Below are 20,571 nucleotides of genomic sequence, written 5' to 3' on the forward strand. Positions count from 1 at the left end.
AGGCTAATTATTCCCTTTGTTTAAACAGAATCACACACAGAGCCAAACTGGACAGCTAGGACACCTCTCTCAGTGGGAAGGAATGAGAGGGAGAAGTACAAAGAGGCAGATGGTGTATCTGAAATGCACTTTGTGTAGCTTTCTATTACACATGCAGGTTTTCCTCTTGCACCTGCTTCTACCACTCAAACACCAAACTATTTAAAGATGGCAAAAGGGAGAGAGGGTGTGGAGGGATGCGATTCATTCTTTGCATTCTCTTCCCCAATATTTGCAGATCCTTGATTCCCTTTTACATGACTCGTTTCCAACTTTTTTTCCCCTTTTTTCAAGGCACTACAAATCTGCAGAGAGAGAGCAGGGAAAATTTGCATTTAAAGGGTTTTAATAAATTAAAGGCCCTTGGGAAATTTTCCAGAGAAACTGAGCTCAATTAAATTAATGGCCAGGTCTCGGGCATCACTTCTGCTGAAATAAAACACAACCTCCAGCAAGGACATTTCATGAGATGACTAGTTAATATTGGTTCAATGTTTACAAAAATTCTCCCCTCATCTTTAAAAACATGACAATCCACTTTGGAGCATTTCTACTCCATAGCAAATAAAATAAGAGGGGAGGAAAGGCAAAAGTGCAACCTTCTAAGAACATAACTACAACTCAGGTCCATTCACTGCATGGGGTAAAAGCTAAAGGAATAGCATTAGCTTACATCTCTTTCCATAATCCTGTGAAGACACTGCAGAACAGCTCATTTTGTTCCTGTCAATCAGTTTTGCAGCCTTCCCTATTTGCTGTGCACGGTGAATGTACAGAGCACCTAAACAGATCTGCTTCCTAATGCTACCTGCAACATGGACCAACAAGAGCACCAAGCCAACAGCAGCTGCCCATGCCTCCAGAAGCAGTTATATTCTCCCACAGTGGAAAAATAAATGAGTACAAATGCTCAACAGGAAAATTCCACTAATTTATTAGACGTCTTGTCCTTTGCAGGATAGTTTGAACCCAACAAGTCTGCATATTTAAATACAAAATACCTTCTGAGTCACAGGAGATTCCAGAAATGCCAGAACTCTGAGCTCCCCTCCCTCAAGACAGAGAACAGTCTCTCCCACCCACTTCTCTGCCCAGGCCTGCACTGCATCCACATCAGGGTCTCTGGCCCATCTTCTTCAATGTTCGGTTCAGCTGGAATTAGAGAAAGCAAAGGTCAGAAAAATACACAGTGATTGATACACACTGCTGCTCCCCTCAGCAGACCTTATCCATCACCTCTTAACTCCTTCCTCTCCAACTCTCTGACAAGAGAGCTCTCGAGCAAATACAGTGTGTCAAGCAGAAGGGGAATAAGTAGAACTCTCTCCTCTCCAAGACAGCAGAGGAAGATGTGGGGAGAACGGAGGATGCAAACTTGTAGTAGTGGTATCACAACCCTGTATTTAATCCCCAAATCTCAGAATCCTGCCCTCTGAGTTTCCAGTGCAGAACAACCTCCACTGGGAGAGAGTGGAGCAGTGACAGAATGTCATCACCTGGCCAAGCTCAATGCTGAAGCCATCTATGCTCCAGAAATCTCTGAGGCCATTTCTAGAGCCATAGTTATGAAGTCAGAGATAGGATTTTGGTTGTGTTACTGACAGGGACAATGGAATCAGCATCCCTGGACAGTAAAACTCCCCTCCTTTTCCACTGTGGCTCAACTGAGCACTTCTCACAAAAACATGCCATTCCTCAAAGGCCAGCAGCTGCTGCTTAGAACACCTGCCTTTGCCCAGTGCCTTGCAGAGCCAGGGCTAAGTCCAGCATGGAATGACACAGCTGTCTCACACAAGTGTGGACCATCGAGGGCCTGCACAGCCCAATGACAGCCCCATGTTTCCTACAGAGCTACACAGCTCTCCCACCCAGGCCTCACCTCCTCAAACTTGTGGATCTGGCGGATGAAGAAGTCCCCGTAGCGTCGAGCGACCTTTGTGTCTGCAATATGGATCATGTCCTGGGAAGAGAACAGGATAAGATTAGGAGGACTGTGCTACTAGCAGGGAGACAGCAACAACTGCCAAACATAAGGATCAACCTAAGGGGCTTCACCCCAGCCATGGCTCAGCACCACACATATGTGACCCGTGCTAGTCCCACAGCACCCATCCAGTTCTCCTTGGGCTGCCTTCCCTCACACCCCTGTCTGCAGCTTTGTCTGGGACGGGTCCCCTGTTCATGTTGTATTCACTTCCCACATTCTTATACACTCTGGTTTTGTGTTCCTTGCAGCAGTTTGACAGTTCCAACCCCAGTTCATGCTTCCCTCTTTTCAGTCATGCTATATGCCATGACAGCTGGGCTGAGACATGGCATAAGAGCTAGCAAGAAGAGGTCTGCTACAAGGACCAAGAAAACAAGGTAACCTGGTCTCCTTCCTAGCAAGAAACCTAATGGTTACTGCTGTTTTCTTTGACTACAGTCCTACAAGACTCTGCTACACCTCCTGCTGCTGGAGCTCCAAGGCAGATGGTGATAGCTCCACACCTTGTGTTTAGAATCCTCCTAGAGCAACCACAACTAAATGCTGTTCCAGTGCAAAGCAGACCTGTAACATGACCAAGCAACATCTCTGCTTTGTCAAACAAAGGAGAGATGTAGGGAACACCTACAAGGACAACCCCACCTGGCACACAAACAACAGCACTATCTGTCACTCAATTAACACCTCCAAGAACACTGACAAGCAGCTCCCTCTGTCCTGGGGAAGTGTTTATTTTCTAGGTACATTGACTGCCAAAGCTGCCTGTGATAGTCCATCACTCTTCATCCAGTGACACTCTTTTTATGCAGGGCTATAACTTCATTGTGGGCAGGCAAGCCCTATAAATGGCAAAGGAAGAAGGAATGTCCCCCACAGAATGGAACAAAACTAGGTGCTGCCGATTCCAGAACTTCCTGGGTGAAAGAATTTCCCAGCCAGCAAGTGGCAGATACCAACCTTGTCAATATAGAAGTCAACTTCAGAGGCAGACTGGAACTCTCCATCCAGGGCAGATATGCCACTGGTCCATACCAGGTTCTTCATCTTGTGCTTGAAGACGAGCAGCTGGATACGGAACTCCTGCTCGGTGAGGTCTAAGAAGCCGGCCAGCTTTGCCACAGGCATGGTGGTGTAGAGCTTGAGGAAGCTACGGATGGTTGAGAGCTGGGCCTGCTGCTGAACTTCATCAGCAAAGACCTTGAGCTGCTGCAGGAAGGGCTCCTTGTGGTAGTTGGGGTGAACGTTGTCATAATTGGGCACCACAGGGGAGAGGAACTTGGGGCAAGCGTAACTGAAGAGCTCCTCGTAGACCTGCGCGTCGCCCTTCTGCATGCGCAGCATCTTGTCGCCGTACTTCTCGCGCAGCTGCAGGTGGATGCTCTCGTCTATGCGCATGGGGTACATGGTGAGCGCGATGGCCAGCAGCGCGTGCATCTGCTCGTTCTGCTTGTTGATCTGCGGCACAGAGACCCCGTCAGCACCACGGTGCGCTCACTTTGCAGAGGAAGATCCTTTACACAAAGCACTGATGGTCCTAACGCTCAAGGGGGACAGCACAAAGAAGCAGTGCCTCTGGGCAAAGCAAATGGATGAACCACACACCAAGGCCCTTAGAATTAAAATAAAGGGTGGGCAAGAGGAAGGTGCAGAGTAAATGCATCCAGAGCTACGCAGAACCCAGAGGGCCAGAAGCGCTTTTGACTGTTATGGTACAAGAACATGCAGAGAAGGGAAGGCAGATAGTTTAACAACCATCTCCTGGCAAGGGACAGTTGTCAGGGAGGTAGGTCAGTGAAGGAAAGACCGAGGAAGATTTATATGAGTGTAGGATGAAATGGACAGCTGTGTGGCTGAAACAGACACACCCAACTTTTTGAAATGCCATGGAATTAAGACTGACAGGATTTGGCTAAACAAAGAATTAGAAATTAATCATAAGGATAAAAAGGAGAGAGCAGGTAAAACAGGCACCAAAATCAGGAGGTAAGACAGCTTAGGTAGAAAGAGAAAGGAGCTTTGTTACAGCCACCTCTGCGAATGATTATCAGATAATGGAAACACGTCGGACAATGGCAGCGACCTGACGTGCAGCACTGGACTAGAAACACAACTAAGTCTGAAGGAGCATGGACAAGAGTATCAGCAGCAGCTCATACCCATTAACAACCCTGCCTAGAGCTAGAGTGCAGATGGACCTGGGACAACAGTATGGGGAACACCCAGAGTAACTAGGAACATAGCTAAGAGCAAATACTGTCACCCATGGCAAAGGAGTTCAGAGGATCCCTCAGTCACCACCACCAGCAAAGTCCACGAGAATAAAGCTGGACTATTAGACATAAGCTACCAGGTGACAGAGGAAGGACGGGAAAGAAGGCAGTGGCTTTTTCTTTGGGGAAGTGTAGTCTATTCTATCTCTTACCATCTCATACTTGTAGGTTGTCCTCTGAAACATGCTCTTTGTCCTCTGGATGTAGAGGAGGATGTTGGCAAAGACACGGATGGCATCCTGGTAGCGCCGCATCATAAGGTAAGCGAAGCCCACGTAGTAATAGGTGGTCACCTGGCACTCAGGCACCCGGGAGTACATGCTCTGAGAAGGAAGGAGTAACATGCTATGTCAGGGGAAACAATCCACACCCCTTGTTAGCCACAATTCAGCCACCTCTGCTTTCAGTCCCATTCCAAACACAGAAAGGAGAGGGTTAATTCAGGATACCTCACCTCCCACCCATCCCTGCAGCAGCTTCCTCACTGTTTTATTAGATCATCCCATTTCCTATGTTTTCCAGTTTCAGCTTCCTGCAAGGAGAGGACTCTTGTTCTGTGCCTAACATTGCTCTGCTCAGTTCCCTTTCATCCTATTTCACTCCACATCCTGTGCCAGACAGCACGTATGTAGATCTGTGCCAAGCCTCGGCCCAAACCCATTGCAGCTGAACTTTTATTAGCCACAAGCAGCACTCAATTCTAAGGCAAAAACAGCCCAGGTGGGAGTGGGCACAGTGAGAAGTCAAAAATACAAGAAAGAGCCAGTAACAAAGGTAAGAATGGTGTGTTCAGGTAGTTACCACTGCACTACCACCTGCAGTTCCAGCAGTACTCTATGTAGTAACACTGCATTGCACAAAACAGCAAACCTCCTAAAAAACTGGGCAATTGTGCTGCAACAGCATCAGGCATTATCATATGGCTTGATTTAATGCCAAAGCTCTAGCTGTGCTCAGCCACAAACTCCTGACAACTACAGCAGACACAAACAGTTCCTCAGCTGGAAGATTCAGGACAGCAATTTTTCAGCAGCATGCTTCAACAGAGGCATTTGGAAGACTGCAAAAGAAGGGTTAAAACATGTTGTGTTACCTTCTTGTTGAGCTCGATGTTCTCCAGCACCTTGATGGCTTGGTAGTAATCTCCCAGCAGAGAGTGCAGACGCAGCAGCCCAACCAGGCTGAAATAGCCCAGCATCTTGTACAGGGAGTGGCGCCCGTATTCACCAGCCACGCTTTCAGGGTCACCTAGGGAAAAAAGGAACCACAATGCCATCCTCCAAGGAAGGAAGCTTCCCTTTCAATACTTTTCTGTTTAAAACAAAGGGAGCAAGGACTGAAATGTAATCACTGGTACTTCTCACCTAAGCAAACAGAACCAGCTCCCAGCCAATCCATCCAGAGATTATGGATTTGATCCAGCTCCCAAACAAAATTAAGCAACTTGGGTCAAATCAAAGCAAGGCAGCACAGACACCAGTGCTGCTTGGCACCACCCAGAGCTCACCTCCACTTGTATAGACCTCCAGCTGTCGGTTGATGTTGGATTTATCAACCAGAGAGTGCAGCACATTAAGGACACTGTGGACGTTCCAGATCTTGGGGTTGGAACGAAGGAAATCAATTTCTTCTTCAGACTTTTTGGCTGTTTTACAGCGGTACTGGCTGAAAGACTGGAACTACAGGAAAAAGCAGAGATTCAGTGAAGAGCAGCTTGTCTAGAGATGCTCAGGTAAATGCACTGAGCTTACAACTTGCTCACACAAATGTATTACAATAAACTACAAGTTGCATGGGAAAAAAAAGTTTCACGTGAGATCACATGGAAATCAAAATGGCAGATTATACCACCTTTAAAGCACCTAAAAGAATTATACAGTACAGAGGAAAAGGCCAGGAGACAGATCAAAGCAGAAAAGGATCTCTTAAACAATTAGGAAAGGCAATTAAACACAAATTTGCTGTCTGAACAGGTAGAAAAAAGAATGACTGAATTATAAGATGTGTTTGCATACACACATCTTTTTCCCTTATAGGCACACGTCCTTTTTGCTCTCAAGCTTGATACACAACACTTGAGGAATTCCAGGCAGTTCTAGAACAAAAAGTTACAGAGAAGGGAATATATTCTCTAAAGAGAAAAACCAATAGCATTTGAGATTTGTACTGTGGCACTCAGAACAGTAAGTGGAAAAATATTCCTTAATATTAGTCAAGATCTCAGACCACAGCTTATTCCAAATCAGGTCATCAATCTCTCAGTGCATGCATAAAGGCCCTACTGACTAAGAAAGACAGAAATTTTGTTCTGAAAGAGAAACAGGCACAAAAGTTCAGGACTCCCAAAAGAGCACCTTGTAACTTAAAAATCTGTACATTTACAACTACTTCATCCACCTGGCAACACAAGAGTAACAGTGATCACCAAAGATTTTCAACCTGCAATGGTACCCTTGCTATGGAAATCACAGCAAAGGAAGGGATGGAAAAATTATACAACTAATAAAGGCAAGGCCACCTCAAAATGGCCCAGTTTTATAATCACATACCTGGTATATGAATTCATCAATGATATCCCAGAGCCACTGGTTGGGCAGTTCCAGAGGAGCGGGGCCATCAGCATCTGCAGGAGAACAGATGAGAGGGTTAACACCTTCAGCAAGAACATTGTCAGAACTGGAGGAACAGACAAATTAAAGATCACACACATTTCCCTGAAATGGGAGATGGAGCAGCAGATGAATGAAGCTTTCAGTAGGGCTGAGATGCAGCTTTGACAACCTCAATCACCTACACTTTCAAAGACTATGAACATGCACAGGGTTAATCTCTCGTGTGACTGCTCAGCAGCATCAGCTCTCAGAAGATGCACACAGACTGCAGGGGTTTATCCTAACTGATCCATTCTTCACATGAGGTTTGGCAGGGAGTCACAAACACTAACATTGGCTCCAAAGGGAGTGAACAACAGTAAACAGTTATGAAACACTGCACGTCTTCTTTAGCTTATTGTTTCATTTTACTTTTTAATAAAGATAGGTGAAGCAGTTCTCAGCAAGACAGAAAACGAAGTTTTATTCTTCACAGTATTTCAGAACAGACTCAAACATGCAGAAAGCTTACAGGCTTCCCTCTATTATTTATAAACAAATACGTTGCAGTTCTTCTGACCCTTTCTTCAGCTCTGCCCTCTCCATCTGATCTTTCTCTCCAAAACTCACAACCCAGAAATTAATTGCAGCAACTCACTGAGGATGTAGTTGAAGAGATTGCAGTAATTGTAATAGGACTCAAATCTCTGCTCCAGCGTGGGCCCCCCCTGCAAAGAGAAGTCAGCAGAGTCTGCTTTAAATCAAGCATGGCAGGAGGGAGGTCATGGGCAACAGTATTAGAAGGACAGTCACAATAGCAGAGGGTTTAGTCCAGGAGTGCTAGAGGCAGTATTCAACCAGGACACCCACCAGCATCACCCAGAAAACCTGAAACTCTAGCACTATTGTCCCACAAAACAGGGATAACTTTTCCTGTACAGGCAGCTTCTCCCAGGATGTCAAGCAGTCAAACCTCCTGTGAATATTCTGCATTAACAACTTCCCTGTTTCCCTCTGCTGTTCAGATTCAAGAACTTCCTGTTACCTTCAGCAGCTTTCCATCCTTCTCTGTTCATGAGAATTCTTAATAGATCAACAATTCTGTTTCTGGACATCATTTCTAAGCAGCTGACCTACTGGTTCTTGTTTCAGCTGGAGACACTGAGTCTGAGAAGCACTAACAGCACAGCCTGAAAAACCAGTTTCTCCCGTTGAAGCCTGGCTTGGGTTAACACAGCAGCCTTTTAGAAGTGCCCATTTCTCCACCCTCTGGTCCAGAGTAAAACTGCAGTTATTACTTATTTACCCATCAGTCATGCATCTGTTGAGATTTTTTTTTCTTTAAGAACCAAGTACCATGACTTTCTCACTGATTAAAGAGGCTTAAAATAGGGCAAAGTTTGTTTTTTTTCATAGATTCCTTTCAATTCCTTTCAATTGTTTCACAATTCCTTTCATTTCCTTCTCCATCCTTCATGGTATCCATGTTTCCCTTTTCACAAAGCACTCTGATCCCATGTGAGGTTTCTCATGACAAATAATGCACTTTCCTGTTTGACACCCCTTCTCACTGCCTGCTCATTTGAAGAGGAGCCACAGAGAAACACACAGAAGCAATAAAAAGGAAAATTCAGATACCTTCCTACACCCCCTTCTTCCCTAACTCACTAACCATTCCATTTGCTGTTAGCACAAAGAGCCTCCTGAACACTCAGATCCAGTCTCCTGATTCATCTGAGCTACCAGAGAAACCTGCACACTCATCACCACCACCAAGCTTGAAGAGACAGCTAATGACCCTCAAACACAGTCAAGTCTTTCTTGCTTTTCAGCAATCAGTGAATCGTTACTAAACTAACAAAAAGCAAGAAGCTTTCTGTTAAGTTTCCCTAAAATCAGCGTGACTTACAGCTCCCAAACCCATCCAATCCTGCCTTGCAAGGATTAGGGGACCACTGATACTGTAGTGGCAGCAAGACTTGTCAAGTTTGCTGGCACAGAGAAGCCAGCATGCACCCCACAAGACGACACAGGGCCAACACTCACGCTGACTTTGGCGTAGATGTGCCTGTAGTACAGCTCCTTGTACAGGATCAGGAAAACTGCATCTGGAAAAGATGACAGAAGAGGACATTAGCAAGCCACAAGGCCTATGAGCCTCCTGCCACACAAAAAGACACTTTGCTCAAGTCTGGTTCTTGCCAGGCATCTGCTGAGGGAGCTGTTAGAGTGAACAAAGGCAACTGACTCAGGCAGCAACAACTCTGTGCACCTGCTAACTCAGGATCAGGAGGGATCCGGTTCCTTCTCTCTCTGACAACCCAAGGCAAAGGGGAAGACTCACCATTTCCAACCTGAGGAGCAATGGCCTCAGCCTCTGGCCATGGAGTGTTCTTAAAGAACCTTTCTGTCAGTTTTGTCCAGCTGAAAAACAGACACACATGCAGCATGAAAATCCACATCTCACTCAGTATGACAGTGCTGCAGTCAGGGATGACAACAGTGAGAGGCCTTGGACTTGGTGAAAGCTGAGCAGCACCACCAACCCAAAATTCGTAAATCCAATGTCGAAGCACATTATGAGAATCACAAACTAAGCAATGAGACTTCCCCAGGCGTGACATAGATGTGTATGTCACTTCCACGTTCCCTTTATGTCAAGCTGACACGGCTACAAGCACGAGTGGACGTAGCTGTTGGCAAGAGACACAAAAGCTACACCTCACAGCTTTCTGCAAACTCCTGAGTAGCACCACTCAGAGCCCTCTTTCCAGCCCTCTTCCTGTTAGGCCAGGGCTGGCACTTCCCTTCAGACAGATCACAGCTCCTGTATACTCACATTAGCCTAATGGGCTGGAAATACCTAAAAGTTTTTTTCCACAGTAACCAAACCAAACCTGTTTCAGAGAAAGCCCAAGTTTGGAACAGCACAGGTAGTAGCCAGCCTTTCCTTTTAACAGCATCACAGCCAAAATAGCGATTTCTATCTGCTAAAGAACAGTATTGTACCTGTTCTCATAAATGTCCTGGATCTCGTACACCTTCTGGTCAATAACATCACTGGAAACACGGCTGGCCTGGAGCTCGTACACCTTCTGGTCGATGAGATCCGACACCGTCTTGTGAAAATACTGAATGAAGTTTTTGATCACTTCGGGGATCACCTGGTAGGTCTGCTGCTCGTACTGGCGCTCGTAGGCCAGGTCTTGCTTGGGGTCTCCTGGAGAAGGAGGAGCAGTGAGGCAGCCGCCGCACGGCCCGGCCCGGCCCCACAGGCCCAGCCGGGCCCGGGGCGCGCGTGGGGCCCTCACACTCACCCGTGTGCATATCATAGTCGTTGGAGTACGCGTAGGGGTCGTAGGCAGCCTGTGGGGAGAGGGTGGCAGTGAGTCCCCGCGAGCAGCCCAACCCGGCCCCGGCCCCCGCGCCCCCCGGGCCCCCGCCCGCACCTCGTTGTCGTAGTCCTCCCCCGGGTAGGCCATGGCGGCGGCGCGGCGCGGAAAGGGCTCCGGGCGGAAACGCGGGACTGCCGCGGCGCGGGCGCAGGGGCGGGGCGGGCAGGGTGAGGCGGCTGAGCCCTTCTATTGGCTAAAGCAAGTGCCTGTCTTCATCCTGCTGAGCCGTCACGGGCCGGCCGCGGCCCCCTTCCCTATCTGATTGGAGAAGACAACTGCCTGTCAAGCTCTCCTGGCCACAGCATCCACTTCCCGCCCCGCCTCTCTCCTACCCGCTCCCTCCCTATTGGCTGCACGCACGGGTTGTGCCGCCTTTCATTGGTCGAAAAGACGCGGCCCGCCCCGTTGCTATGGTGACGTCCCGCCCCTCTCGCCGGGCCGGGCCGTGACGGGATGGAGAGTGGCGGTGGGGCTGACGGGGCGCCCGGCGCGGGGCCGGAACCGGGACCAGAACCAGAGTCGGAGCCGGGGCCGGAGTCGGAGCCACAGCCGCGTATCGCGCTGCCGCCACTAGGACCGGGCGCACCCCTCGGTTACCTGCACGTCGTGTGGCAGCGGGAGGAGCCCGCGGGCAAGATCCCGGCCCGCCGCCTGCGCAGGGCCGCCCGCCTCCACCGCCGGCTGGGGCCGACGGGCAAGGAGGCGCACGGTGAGCGGCCGAGCTGCCCCTCCTGCGGCCGGCCCCGCACGGGCTTCGGGAGGGAGGTCGGCGCTGTTCGGTGGCGGCTGGGGAAGGCACCCGGTCCCGCCCGGGGAGCGTGCCCGTCAGGAGGGGCGGGCCCGCGGCCGGCTTCGGGAGCAGGCGAGGAGGGAGAGCCCTTCTTACCTGGTGCCTCCATCTGCTTCCCATTCTCTGGAGCCTGTAGCAGCGCGATTTGGCCCCGCACTTGCGCTCGAGCAGCGGGATGGAATGGTTCAGTAGGGAAACGTGCCTCTTTCCTCTGTGCTTCCCAGTAATTGCTTTCTTTCCTCCGTAGCTCTGAAAAGGCTGCGTGAAGCTGCCAATAGCAATGATTTGGACACAGGTAAGGCTTCTGTCAGTCCCACTTGGGATCTCTTCTTGGAGGGGCAGTATCTCAGGGGCTCTTTTGGAGAGGAGGAAGTGGGTACATAGATTGTGGGCAGGATGCTTTAGCTGCTTCGGATCTAGAAAATGCTTTTCTAAAACGCAGATTTGTTCTCTGAGCAGAGTGGGGCTGGTTATGGTCTTCTCTTTTTCACTGCACCTGCTTCATAGTGTTGGTTTTCCACCTGCCTGGAGCTAAACCAGCACTGCACTGTCCCAGCTGTTTTGGTGTCTTGTTTTGCCCAGTTGTTAGTAGCAAGCAAATCACGTTTTGATTTAGGTGGAAAAGTTACGATTATCTAAGCCATACCCTGTGTGATGAGGCAGCATGACCCAGTAGATTTGAAGGGCCAGAGCTGGACTCTTCTGGTTTCTGCAAAATTCCCTTGTGGTCCATAAATTCTGCTTTCCAGATGTCCAACCTCAACACTACATCTTTCTCTCTCAGGCTTTGTTAATTGAAGCATGTCAGAGTTAGTTTATCAAAACTTAAAGTTGTAGTAGTTTTTGCAATCTGTGTTCTTACAAAAATAACTTAATGACAACTTTGCTAGGTGCTGGCTAAGAGTAATAAAAGAATAACACACTATTTATAATTAATAAATATTTATTGAATGTAACTAAACAATCAACTTAAGAGGAAATTAAAACCATTAACTAAAACTACTATAAAGTTCTGACATTTCCAACAATTCTCCTCTTTGGAAGTGGTTTTAATTTTCCTTTAAGATTAAAACTTCAGCTAAAATCATTTAATCTTCCACTTAAATCATTGAGTATCTAGCAAAACTTAAGCCATTAAAATGCAAACATTTGCTTGTGTCTTGTTATAAGATACCATAGATCATTCATTCCAAATGAAATTCCAACTGGGGATATTATCTCTTTTAACAATATCTTGGTAACTTCACTTGCTTTGTTGGTGCAAGCAGCTATCCAAAAAATGTGTCAGCTCAAACCAATAGGAATCAATATTCCTCTTGTCGAGGTAACACATAAAAATCTGTTTGCCTGTAAACTCCAGGACAGTTTCCTCTTTCTGGAGTCCCTAAAGGAGGTCTTTTGTAGGGCTGTGGATTGTGTTGCAAACATATTTTACACTTACTGACTACTCTTTTGATTCCTGGTATTTTTACACTTACTACTTGATGTTTCAAGTTATCTCTAATAGCTTCTGCTCCCCAATGTGTTTTTTCTTTGTTTATCTTTCGCTACTTATCTCATCACTGCTTGAGGTACTATGTATGGTATGGCATTTCATTTCTCTTTCTTTTGGCAACATAACATCAACTCTAAAAAAAAAAAAATACCATTTTGGTGTAAAAATCCCATGAACTGGCCATTTTTCTTGATTATCTAATAGATAATCTAGCCACCAGAGAATACAATATTCTATTACCTGTGTCCAAGTTAAAGAATTGCTTTTAAATTCTTTCCAGTGCTGAAAAATACAACCTAAAGGCGAACATTTGGGTATTTCCCCTCTTCCTGGGCTGGAGAAGAAAAAGGGAAACCCACAGTAAACAGAAATTCCAGCAATGACTAAAACCGACAGGAGAGAGCGCTCTGTGCACACCCATACAATTCCAGTCACTGAAACAGCAGCAGCCGCTGTGCTAACGCCAGGAGAGGGCTCTGGGCAAACGGTCAGCAAGTCATTACCCAAATCACAAAACACTTCAACAATTTACATTACCCAAAACCAAACATTTAGTACACACCAAATACCCTAAAATTCACAGTCAACGTACAATGGCTTCAACACTCTTACAGCCAATGAATTTTTGTACAAACTCAATTTGTACTGATGACACGCTCACATTACCACACACTTGCATTTTCCAACACTAACAGATACCACAGCCTTTAATGAGCACAGAAATATCTGGGCACACAGCGTGGCGCTTTGTGCAAGCAGCAGTGTCTGACTAATTTGTGGGCAAAGCAGAGGGTAAAGACTCAAACCACACCTTTTGATAGTCACTTATATAGCTTTACAATTACAGTTTTCCAACTGTAAGCAGTAGGACTCAAACACAATTCCATTCATATTCACTTAGAGAGTTTTACACTAACTTTTAATAGAAAATAGCCAATTATGTCATCACTTTCTTAACTCTTTAATATGTTAGAGAGTGCAAGCTTATGATTAGGTATACCTTTTTAAACCTTCAGGAATGTCTTAATAAACTCCCAGGGGTTTTTGCCTTGAACTCACCTGGATCAGAGGATTGAAAACTTTCCCTGAAAAAAAGTCTTTCAGTGTGCACCAAAGTCCTTGATCCTGTAAGTCTGTGGAACATCAAATGTGTTGTCTCATCTGGGTCACCAGTAAATTGTTGTGAAGTCCTTCAAAACTGTTGGGGTAAATAAACCCCTCTAACCCTTTCTCTTTAGTGTTAGTGTGCAAGATGTTACGTTGTTGTTGGCCAGGAGGGATTTGTGTGGCTTACAAAATTCTGGCCTCCACTCAGACACAGATGTAAAACTTCTTCACTTATTTATACTTTTTAGCAAACAAATAAATTAATGTTTGTTGGTCATAAATTACATCATTCTCTTTTATTAATAAGTACTCTGTCCTCTGTGGGATATTGATTTCTCATTTCCCATGCTGGTTAGTCTATATTTTTAGTCTTTTTAGTATCTTTTTCCTCTGGTAAGGACTTTGCAACACATATACTGAGTCTTTGTTAGTTCCTTTTTTATCTTCTGATTTCTGCAAAGTCCTTGTGGTCCATAAAATCTACATTCCAGATGTCCAGCCTCTACCATACATCTTTCTCTGGTTTTGTTAATTGAAGCACATCAGAGTTAGTTTATCAAAAGTTAAAGTTTCAGTAGTTTCCCCAAGCTGTGTTCCTACAAAAGTATGTTATGACAGCTTTGCTAAATACTGGCTAAGAATAATTTAAGAATCACACACTCTTTCTAATTATATATATATAGATTATGATTAAGTAAAGCAATTAATTTCAAAGTTAATTAAAATCACTAACTAAAATTATTAAAAAGTTATATAATTTCCAACAGGAAGATGAAAGAATGCAGTTTTATGGAAGTCTTGGTTTCAATTCACCTTGGATTTGATAGACAGGCTCCCATGTTTACAGTCCTCTTGTGTTTTGTTTACTCTGCAACTTGAGGAAGTGTGCTATGATTAATTTATTTTTCATCAACAAGTAAACATCTTTGCTGTTTCCTGTGGTGGTACGGGGTGGAGAGGTTATGTCATTCCTACTTGGTTCAGGGGAAGCGTAGCTAAAGTGTTCCTATTAATGGTTCTCACTGGGGCACTGTCAGTTTCCCATTCTTTCTTCTGAAGTATCAAACATTCCGTGTTAATGCCACTTCCATCTTTTTAGGTGTTCTTTTCAGTTCTGTACCACCCTTGAAGTAGGATGTGTACAGGAAGAAATTCAAAGTGGCTATAATTCGCTTTCTAGAAGCTCAGATGAATGGTGGCTTTCAGTGGCCTGAAACAGTCTTGACTGTTGTAGAATATGCTCTTCAAAGGTCTCAAAATATAATGAACCTATCAGCATTTTTAACAGCTATGGAATGAGCTCTATTTTACACACCAGGTAGCATATCAGGATGATCTCAAAACAACAGAAGTAACAGCCCATACAGATGCCCCTAACCCATGTTGTGTAGGTGCTATTTTTATGTCCCTAATCTTTCCACCCTTTACTGATCTCTCTGCTCGGCTCTTGGCAGGTCGGTGCATTCCCGTGCCTGCTTCCCAAACTGTAGCCACCACTTGTTAGGAAGGGGCATCATCCAAACAGTTGTGAAGAAGTGGCTTTTCTCACTATCTGTGGTTACACTGTGAAACTTCTGACCACGGGTCCATATTGATGTCAAAACTTTACACAGGTGCAGAAAATGATCATGTAAATCCACAGGGCAAGCCCATGGAGGGGTAGTAGTAAGCACAGGATGCTAATTCTAGCTTGGGAAGTGCCTGAGATGCAGCTGACTAAAACTGAGAGTTAGCCCCACATTCTTCCTGTCCTTTTGCATTCTTCTCTAGGTATTTGCTGCTGGTTGTCCTTGGAGCCTTGAAAATTTGGCTAGGTGGATCTTTAGCCGTTAGAGCTGTTGGCTTATCTTTTATGGCAACATGTGGAAGGTGGTGAAGGCTGAATCAGAGGGTGGAGGTTACACTGCTAAGGCTGGTTCTGCTGAGCTAGGATACTGGAGGTAACTGGTTCAAGTCCAGTTGACTCAGTTGATGGATCGATGCCTTGGATCGAGCTGGCAGAACCTCACTGCACCTCGCTAAGTCAAAGCTGAATATCCTGTAGGAAGGATTCTCTCACAGCTGCTAAGTTGACTTAGCAGCTGACAGCATGTTTCTGTACACCAAAAGAGCAGATAGCACTCTCTGATCAGGTGCCCCTTCAGCTTACTTGCTTTTTTCTCCTTGGTTCTGTCAGTGCAGCAACTCTTGGAGGATGGAGCTGACCCCTGTGCTGCGGACGACAAAGGCCGGACAGCCCTGCACTTTGCCTCCTGCAATGGCAACGATCACATCGGTGAGTGGAGGGGAGCTCTGTCTTCCAGCCTCTCTGGAAGTGGTGGGGATTTTGAAGGGTGCTCTTTATTTTGCTTCAGCACCTGTCAGAGGTTGCTTTTTTCTGTTCCTTTTGTGTCAAAGTTGCCAACTCTGACTCCAGGGTTTGCCATGTCTGCCTGCTGGAAGGGGAGCAGGACCTCCCTGTTCTAAGACTGTACTGGTGCAGAGGGAAGGGTGTCCTTCCTCCCACTTCTTCGCATCAGGGAGCCCAGGAGCAGTGGCACTGCATGGCTCTGTGCTGGGTCCTTCTGCATTGCTGTGCAAACCCCTGCCCTGTCTCAGGAAGGAAGCTGATGGGCTGAACAGAAGCACCCTTAGGGCAGCCTGGTGGCTGCCACATGGATCTGTGGCCCATGATCTGTGGGGCAAAGGGAAGGGACTGATGTGTCTCTGTTTCCTTGTTTCTAGTCCAACTGCTTCTGGACCATGGGGCTGACCCAAACCAGAGAGATGGGCTGGGCAATACTCCCTTACACTTGGGTAAGTGCCACACAGATGAGCTTTGCATGCAGAAAAGTGAGGTGAGAACCTCCTTTCTGTTCCTTTCCTCTCCACCTTCCTCTTGCCTGTGCCTCACAGAGTGCATCCCTAAATTTAAGCACCTAGGAGGGACTCTTTGCATTTCATTAGATTCACTCCTCACTACTTCATTCCTCAAAGATTCAAAATCAAAGAAAAGCTTTGAAAAAATTGATTTCCCTCCCTCTGCCAGCCCCAAGATCTGTTCCAGATAGAGTACTCAGGCTTGAGTGGGTGGGTACCTTAGCATTTGGGCCGTTCCTCTTTCCTCTGGCAGAGAAGCCCTTTGGAGAGCAGCAAGCTTTGTCCTTGAGCAGAAACTCATTTTTGTTTGTACCTCTGAGTTGTGTGTCCTCTGTTTTCCCTCCCCAGCTGCCTGCACGAACCATGTTCCCGTCATCACCACGCTGCTGCGCGGAGGTAACATTTCCTCTATAACAGTTACACCTGTTCCCTTCCTGCCCTGTTGAAACTCTCCAGGGACACCAAATCCTGGTGACAGACCTCACTGTCCCTGGTCGTGCATCTTGCAGGGGCCAGAGTTGATGCCTTGGATCGAGCTGGCAGAACCCCACTGCACCTCGCTAAGTCAAAGCTGAATATCCTGCAGGAAGGATTCTCCCACAGCCTGGAGGCTGTACGCCTTGAAGTGAAACAGGTAAAAGAAACAGCCCCATGTTCTGGTAATGGGGTGCAGCCCCTGGCAGCCTCCTGCACCCTTTACTTAAATGCCTGTCTGTAGGCTCTTAACTGCTGTGGGAAGAATTTGACTTCCATTTTCAGAGACCTTCCTTTTTCCCAGCCTCTACTTTAATTTTTTCCAGGGCCTCCCTTGGCTCTGGTAAGCTAAGGATGCATTGAGTGGATTCTTGCGCTGTATGGAGCATACTCTTTTCTTCAACCACAATGTAAGAGATGCCTTGTGGCAGGAGAGGGACAAGGCACGAGGCTGTAGCTGTGCTGTACACATTTTCTGTATTCCTAACACAGTCTGCTGTGCTCCAGTATGTAGAGGCACGGAATAGGAAAGCACTCCTGGTCCTGCAAATGCATGGGGCATGGGCCTCACTTCAGGAGCCACACAGACACAAGGATTTTTATCCTCTGTGCATGAGCAGATCCTGCTGAAATTAGAAGTCCCTGCTCCTCACAGTGAGGGAAGCTAACTAGCCATTTTAAAAAGTTTGGTGCTTTCAGGGCTAGACCTTGTGCTGCTTCAGCTGGGCTTATCTCTCTATCCTGTTCTTGACCAGGCACAAGGATCACATCTAGTCCATCTGTGACTGGTGAACACTTCTGGTGACTCGCTGGACTCTGGTGCGGCCATTCGTGCCATGTCCTTGCTTTGCCTGGGTTCGTCTCTAGGGGTCATGTACTCTGCTATGTGCTGCAGCTCCAAGGCTGTGTGCTTGGCAGTTTAATTTTTCCTGTGGAAACACTCCAGCCTGGTGCAGCTCTGTGATGTTTGCCTCTTACGCCTGTTTGTTTCAGATTATCCAGATGTTGCGGGAATACCTGGACCGTCTGGGGAGGCATGAGCAAAAGGAACAGCTGGATGACCTCTGCTCCAGGCTACAGATGACTAGCACAAAGGAGCAGGTAGGCAGCATTGAGCTACTCTGACTCACCTCCTTGGATTGGGACTCCTGCATTTAGGAGAATGCAACTGCATGAGCAATGGGGCACTGAAGACATGGTTATTGCTCACATTGGGTCAAGTGGGCAAGTTACAGGATGACTCATGGTACTCCTTTAGGTGAACATTCCAAATGCAGAAAGCATCACAGTGCCAAGCAGCAGGAAGCTGAGGATCAGACGGGCTGAGGACACAGTCAGTTTAAGGCCAGGGTCAGCACAACTACACAGGGTTGCAGGGCCTGGGGTTTTTTCCTGCTAAAGACTGGCCCCTAGAAACAGGCTTAGAGGAAATAGCCCTGATACCATGTCTGAGTTTTGGGTAATGTAGCTACATGGTTGTATTTTAAGGACTGGCTAAATCACACAGAGCATCACCTCCTGAAGAATGGGGAGAAGCTCCTATTGCCTTAGATTAGGGCTTGTTTGATGATGAGGATAGTAGCCCTTCTGCATGATTGTTGGCACCAAAAGGATCCTGTCCTAGTGTAAGTTCAGCATGGGCATTACTGGCAATTCTAGTGCAAGGGTGGTCTCTGCTGCATGGGGGTTTCTTCTGTGGGGCTGGGTGGCTGCACAGCTGCATTCCCCTCCCTGATGGCCATGTGTATTCTCCTGTCAGGTGGATGAGGTTACAGACCTCCTGGCCAGCTTCACATCACTCAGCCTGCAGATGCAGAAGATGGACAATAGGTAATGGGCTGCCAAATCATCTTCCTGGAGCAACAGGAGAAGCCTTAGAGAGAAAAGGAAGCTGAAGTTTGCTTCTCAAATCACTGACTAAACATTGCTGCCAGCAGCCATTCCTGCCCAGACTGACTCTCCAGTGGTGCTCAGACTGTTCCTGTTGGTGCTGCCACAGCTGCCCCATGGGAAGGCAGCAGGCTTTGCACAAAAAAGGCAACAGACAAGAATGCTGCAGTTGTGACTTTGGGGTAAAAGAGCTGTTCTACTTTTTACCAGATGGGCTGGCAATGAATAGAGTACCCTTTCCAGAGATATTTTGCCTTCTCCTAAGTATGTCAGCTCAATGTAGGTGGTGACCAATGCCATGTGCAGTTACCAGCCCTCAGTAGTGCACTCAGCAGCTGGCCAGCATCACAGAAATGCCCTGGAACATTCCTGCTTGGAAAAGGCACCTTTTGCCACCTCCATACTGCTTAATTGCATGAGGGAGAAAGTGAATGCCTTGAACAGCAGAAGGCTTTGTGCTATGAGAAGAACACACATTTAATTCTGCATGCTAGAAGCTGAGCAAACACTCTGCCTTAAGAAACATGCACTGAGGCTTAATTCTCACCCTTCACAGAGCCTGTTGTCAGAAGGCAGAGAATGTGTCTGTTTACAAATGGGATACAAAGTTTTTCATGGCTAGACTAGACCCATTTTTTAAGTCTGCTGCAAGTTAGTGCTTAAATATTACAGTGTAACACTTCCAAAAAATACCCTGGTACACAGCTAGCAGGTCAGAGATGCCCTGTTGCGAGAATAAGGATTGGAGGGCACAGTCTTAATGCATTTCTAGTCAGACATCTACATCTTGCAAAAAAGCCCCACCATAACTAACATTTGTATTTCCTGTTACTGCCAGTCTCAGGCAAGAGGTCCAGTTGTGACAGGAGGTGTTGTGCACTGAGCTGTATTACTGGGCTAGGATGGAGGTGGATTTACTTCTGCCTCAGCAGCACCAAACCCATTGCTCAGCCATTCTGTATCTCTTTCTTGGCATGGAGAACCTTAAGTACAGTGTGAGAAACGAATTATGGCTTATGCTGGGAGCCTGAAGTGATGCAGCTATGAAAGATGCAGGGAAATGCTCTTGCTGCTCTCTCTCTTCTGCCCACTGTGGTTAGCAATGAAGATTTAGGTTGCTTTGCTGTGGAGCAAGGATCCGGGAAATCTCATTGATAAGGCACCTACAGCAACAGGGTGACAGGGACATGTCAATAGTGATCTGAGTTCCCACCCGTGTACCACACCATGGTGTGCTGGTAGCCACACCTATCTCACAGCTTGGGAGTCTCTGGTTTGAAAGAGTGTATTATTAAAGATTCAGCTTAAATATCCAGCAGCCACAGTTTGGAGCATTCTTGAGATCTTTAGGTCAGCATGCTCTCTGATATCTGCCTCTTGTCCAGGAAGAAGCTAAGTGGACCTCTGTTCAAAGCTGAGATACCAGAAATAGGCATGGCTTTTAGATGGGTTCATGTGTGGGCTGCTGGAGGACACAGCTGGGAGCAGCAGTCTCATGGTTGGGCTGGAGCTGTCACTGTGCATATTGATACTTCATTATGATGTACTGGATGGGAAGGATGCCGAGAGGGTGGGAGACAATCTGACCTTTTTGTATTTTCAACTTCAATAAAATCCTGTCAGCCTTTTACAATTCCTTGGCCAAGTTCTCTTTTTCAGAGCAGCCCATGCCTC

The 20,571-nt window shown here is 46.8% G+C and overlaps 2 protein-coding genes across 3 annotated transcripts; one reads left to right on the plus strand and one right to left on the minus strand.

The window, feature by feature from the left end:
• Nucleotides 1–951: 951 nt before the first annotated feature.
• Nucleotides 952–10,514, minus strand: EIF3L (eukaryotic translation initiation factor 3 subunit L). The gene is made up of 13 exons (XM_041416802.1): nt 10,337–10,514; nt 10,205–10,253; nt 9,897–10,107; nt 9,232–9,311; nt 8,934–8,995; nt 7,546–7,615; nt 6,846–6,919; nt 5,804–5,975; nt 5,390–5,544; nt 4,449–4,619; nt 2,984–3,481; nt 1,919–1,999; nt 952–1,191 (listed from the first exon to the last, which is right to left on the minus strand). Exons 1-13 carry the CDS (start codon nt 10,367–10,369, stop codon nt 1,153–1,155), a joined length of 1,695 nt encoding a protein of 564 aa, XP_041272736.1. The 5' UTR covers nt 10,370–10,514; the 3' UTR covers nt 952–1,152.
• A 181-nt stretch (nt 10,515–10,695) lies between these two features.
• ANKRD54 (ankyrin repeat domain 54) lies at nt 10,696–20,530 on the plus strand. Of its 2 annotated transcripts, none has more exons than XM_041416804.1 (8): nt 10,696–10,991; nt 11,320–11,367; nt 15,851–15,949; nt 16,399–16,470; nt 16,882–16,929; nt 17,043–17,167; nt 18,001–18,108; nt 18,767–20,530. In XM_041416804.1, exons 1-8 carry the CDS (start codon nt 10,736–10,738, stop codon nt 18,839–18,841), a joined length of 831 nt encoding a protein of 276 aa, XP_041272738.1. In that variant the 5' UTR covers nt 10,696–10,735; the 3' UTR covers nt 18,842–20,530. The 2 variants fall into 2 exon arrangements, with proteins under 2 accessions (XP_041272738.1, XP_041272739.1); XM_041416805.1 differs by having other exon boundaries at nt 10,852–10,991; nt 15,856–15,949.
• Nucleotides 20,531–20,571: the final 41 nt, after the last annotated feature.

The sequence above is a fragment of the Onychostruthus taczanowskii genome, unplaced genomic scaffold (genome assembly GCF_017590055.1).
Source record: "Onychostruthus taczanowskii isolate IOZ18803 unplaced genomic scaffold, ASM1759005v1 scaffold53, whole genome shotgun sequence".
In the NCBI taxonomy this organism is placed as follows: Eukaryota; Metazoa; Chordata; class Aves; order Passeriformes; family Passeridae; genus Onychostruthus; species Onychostruthus taczanowskii.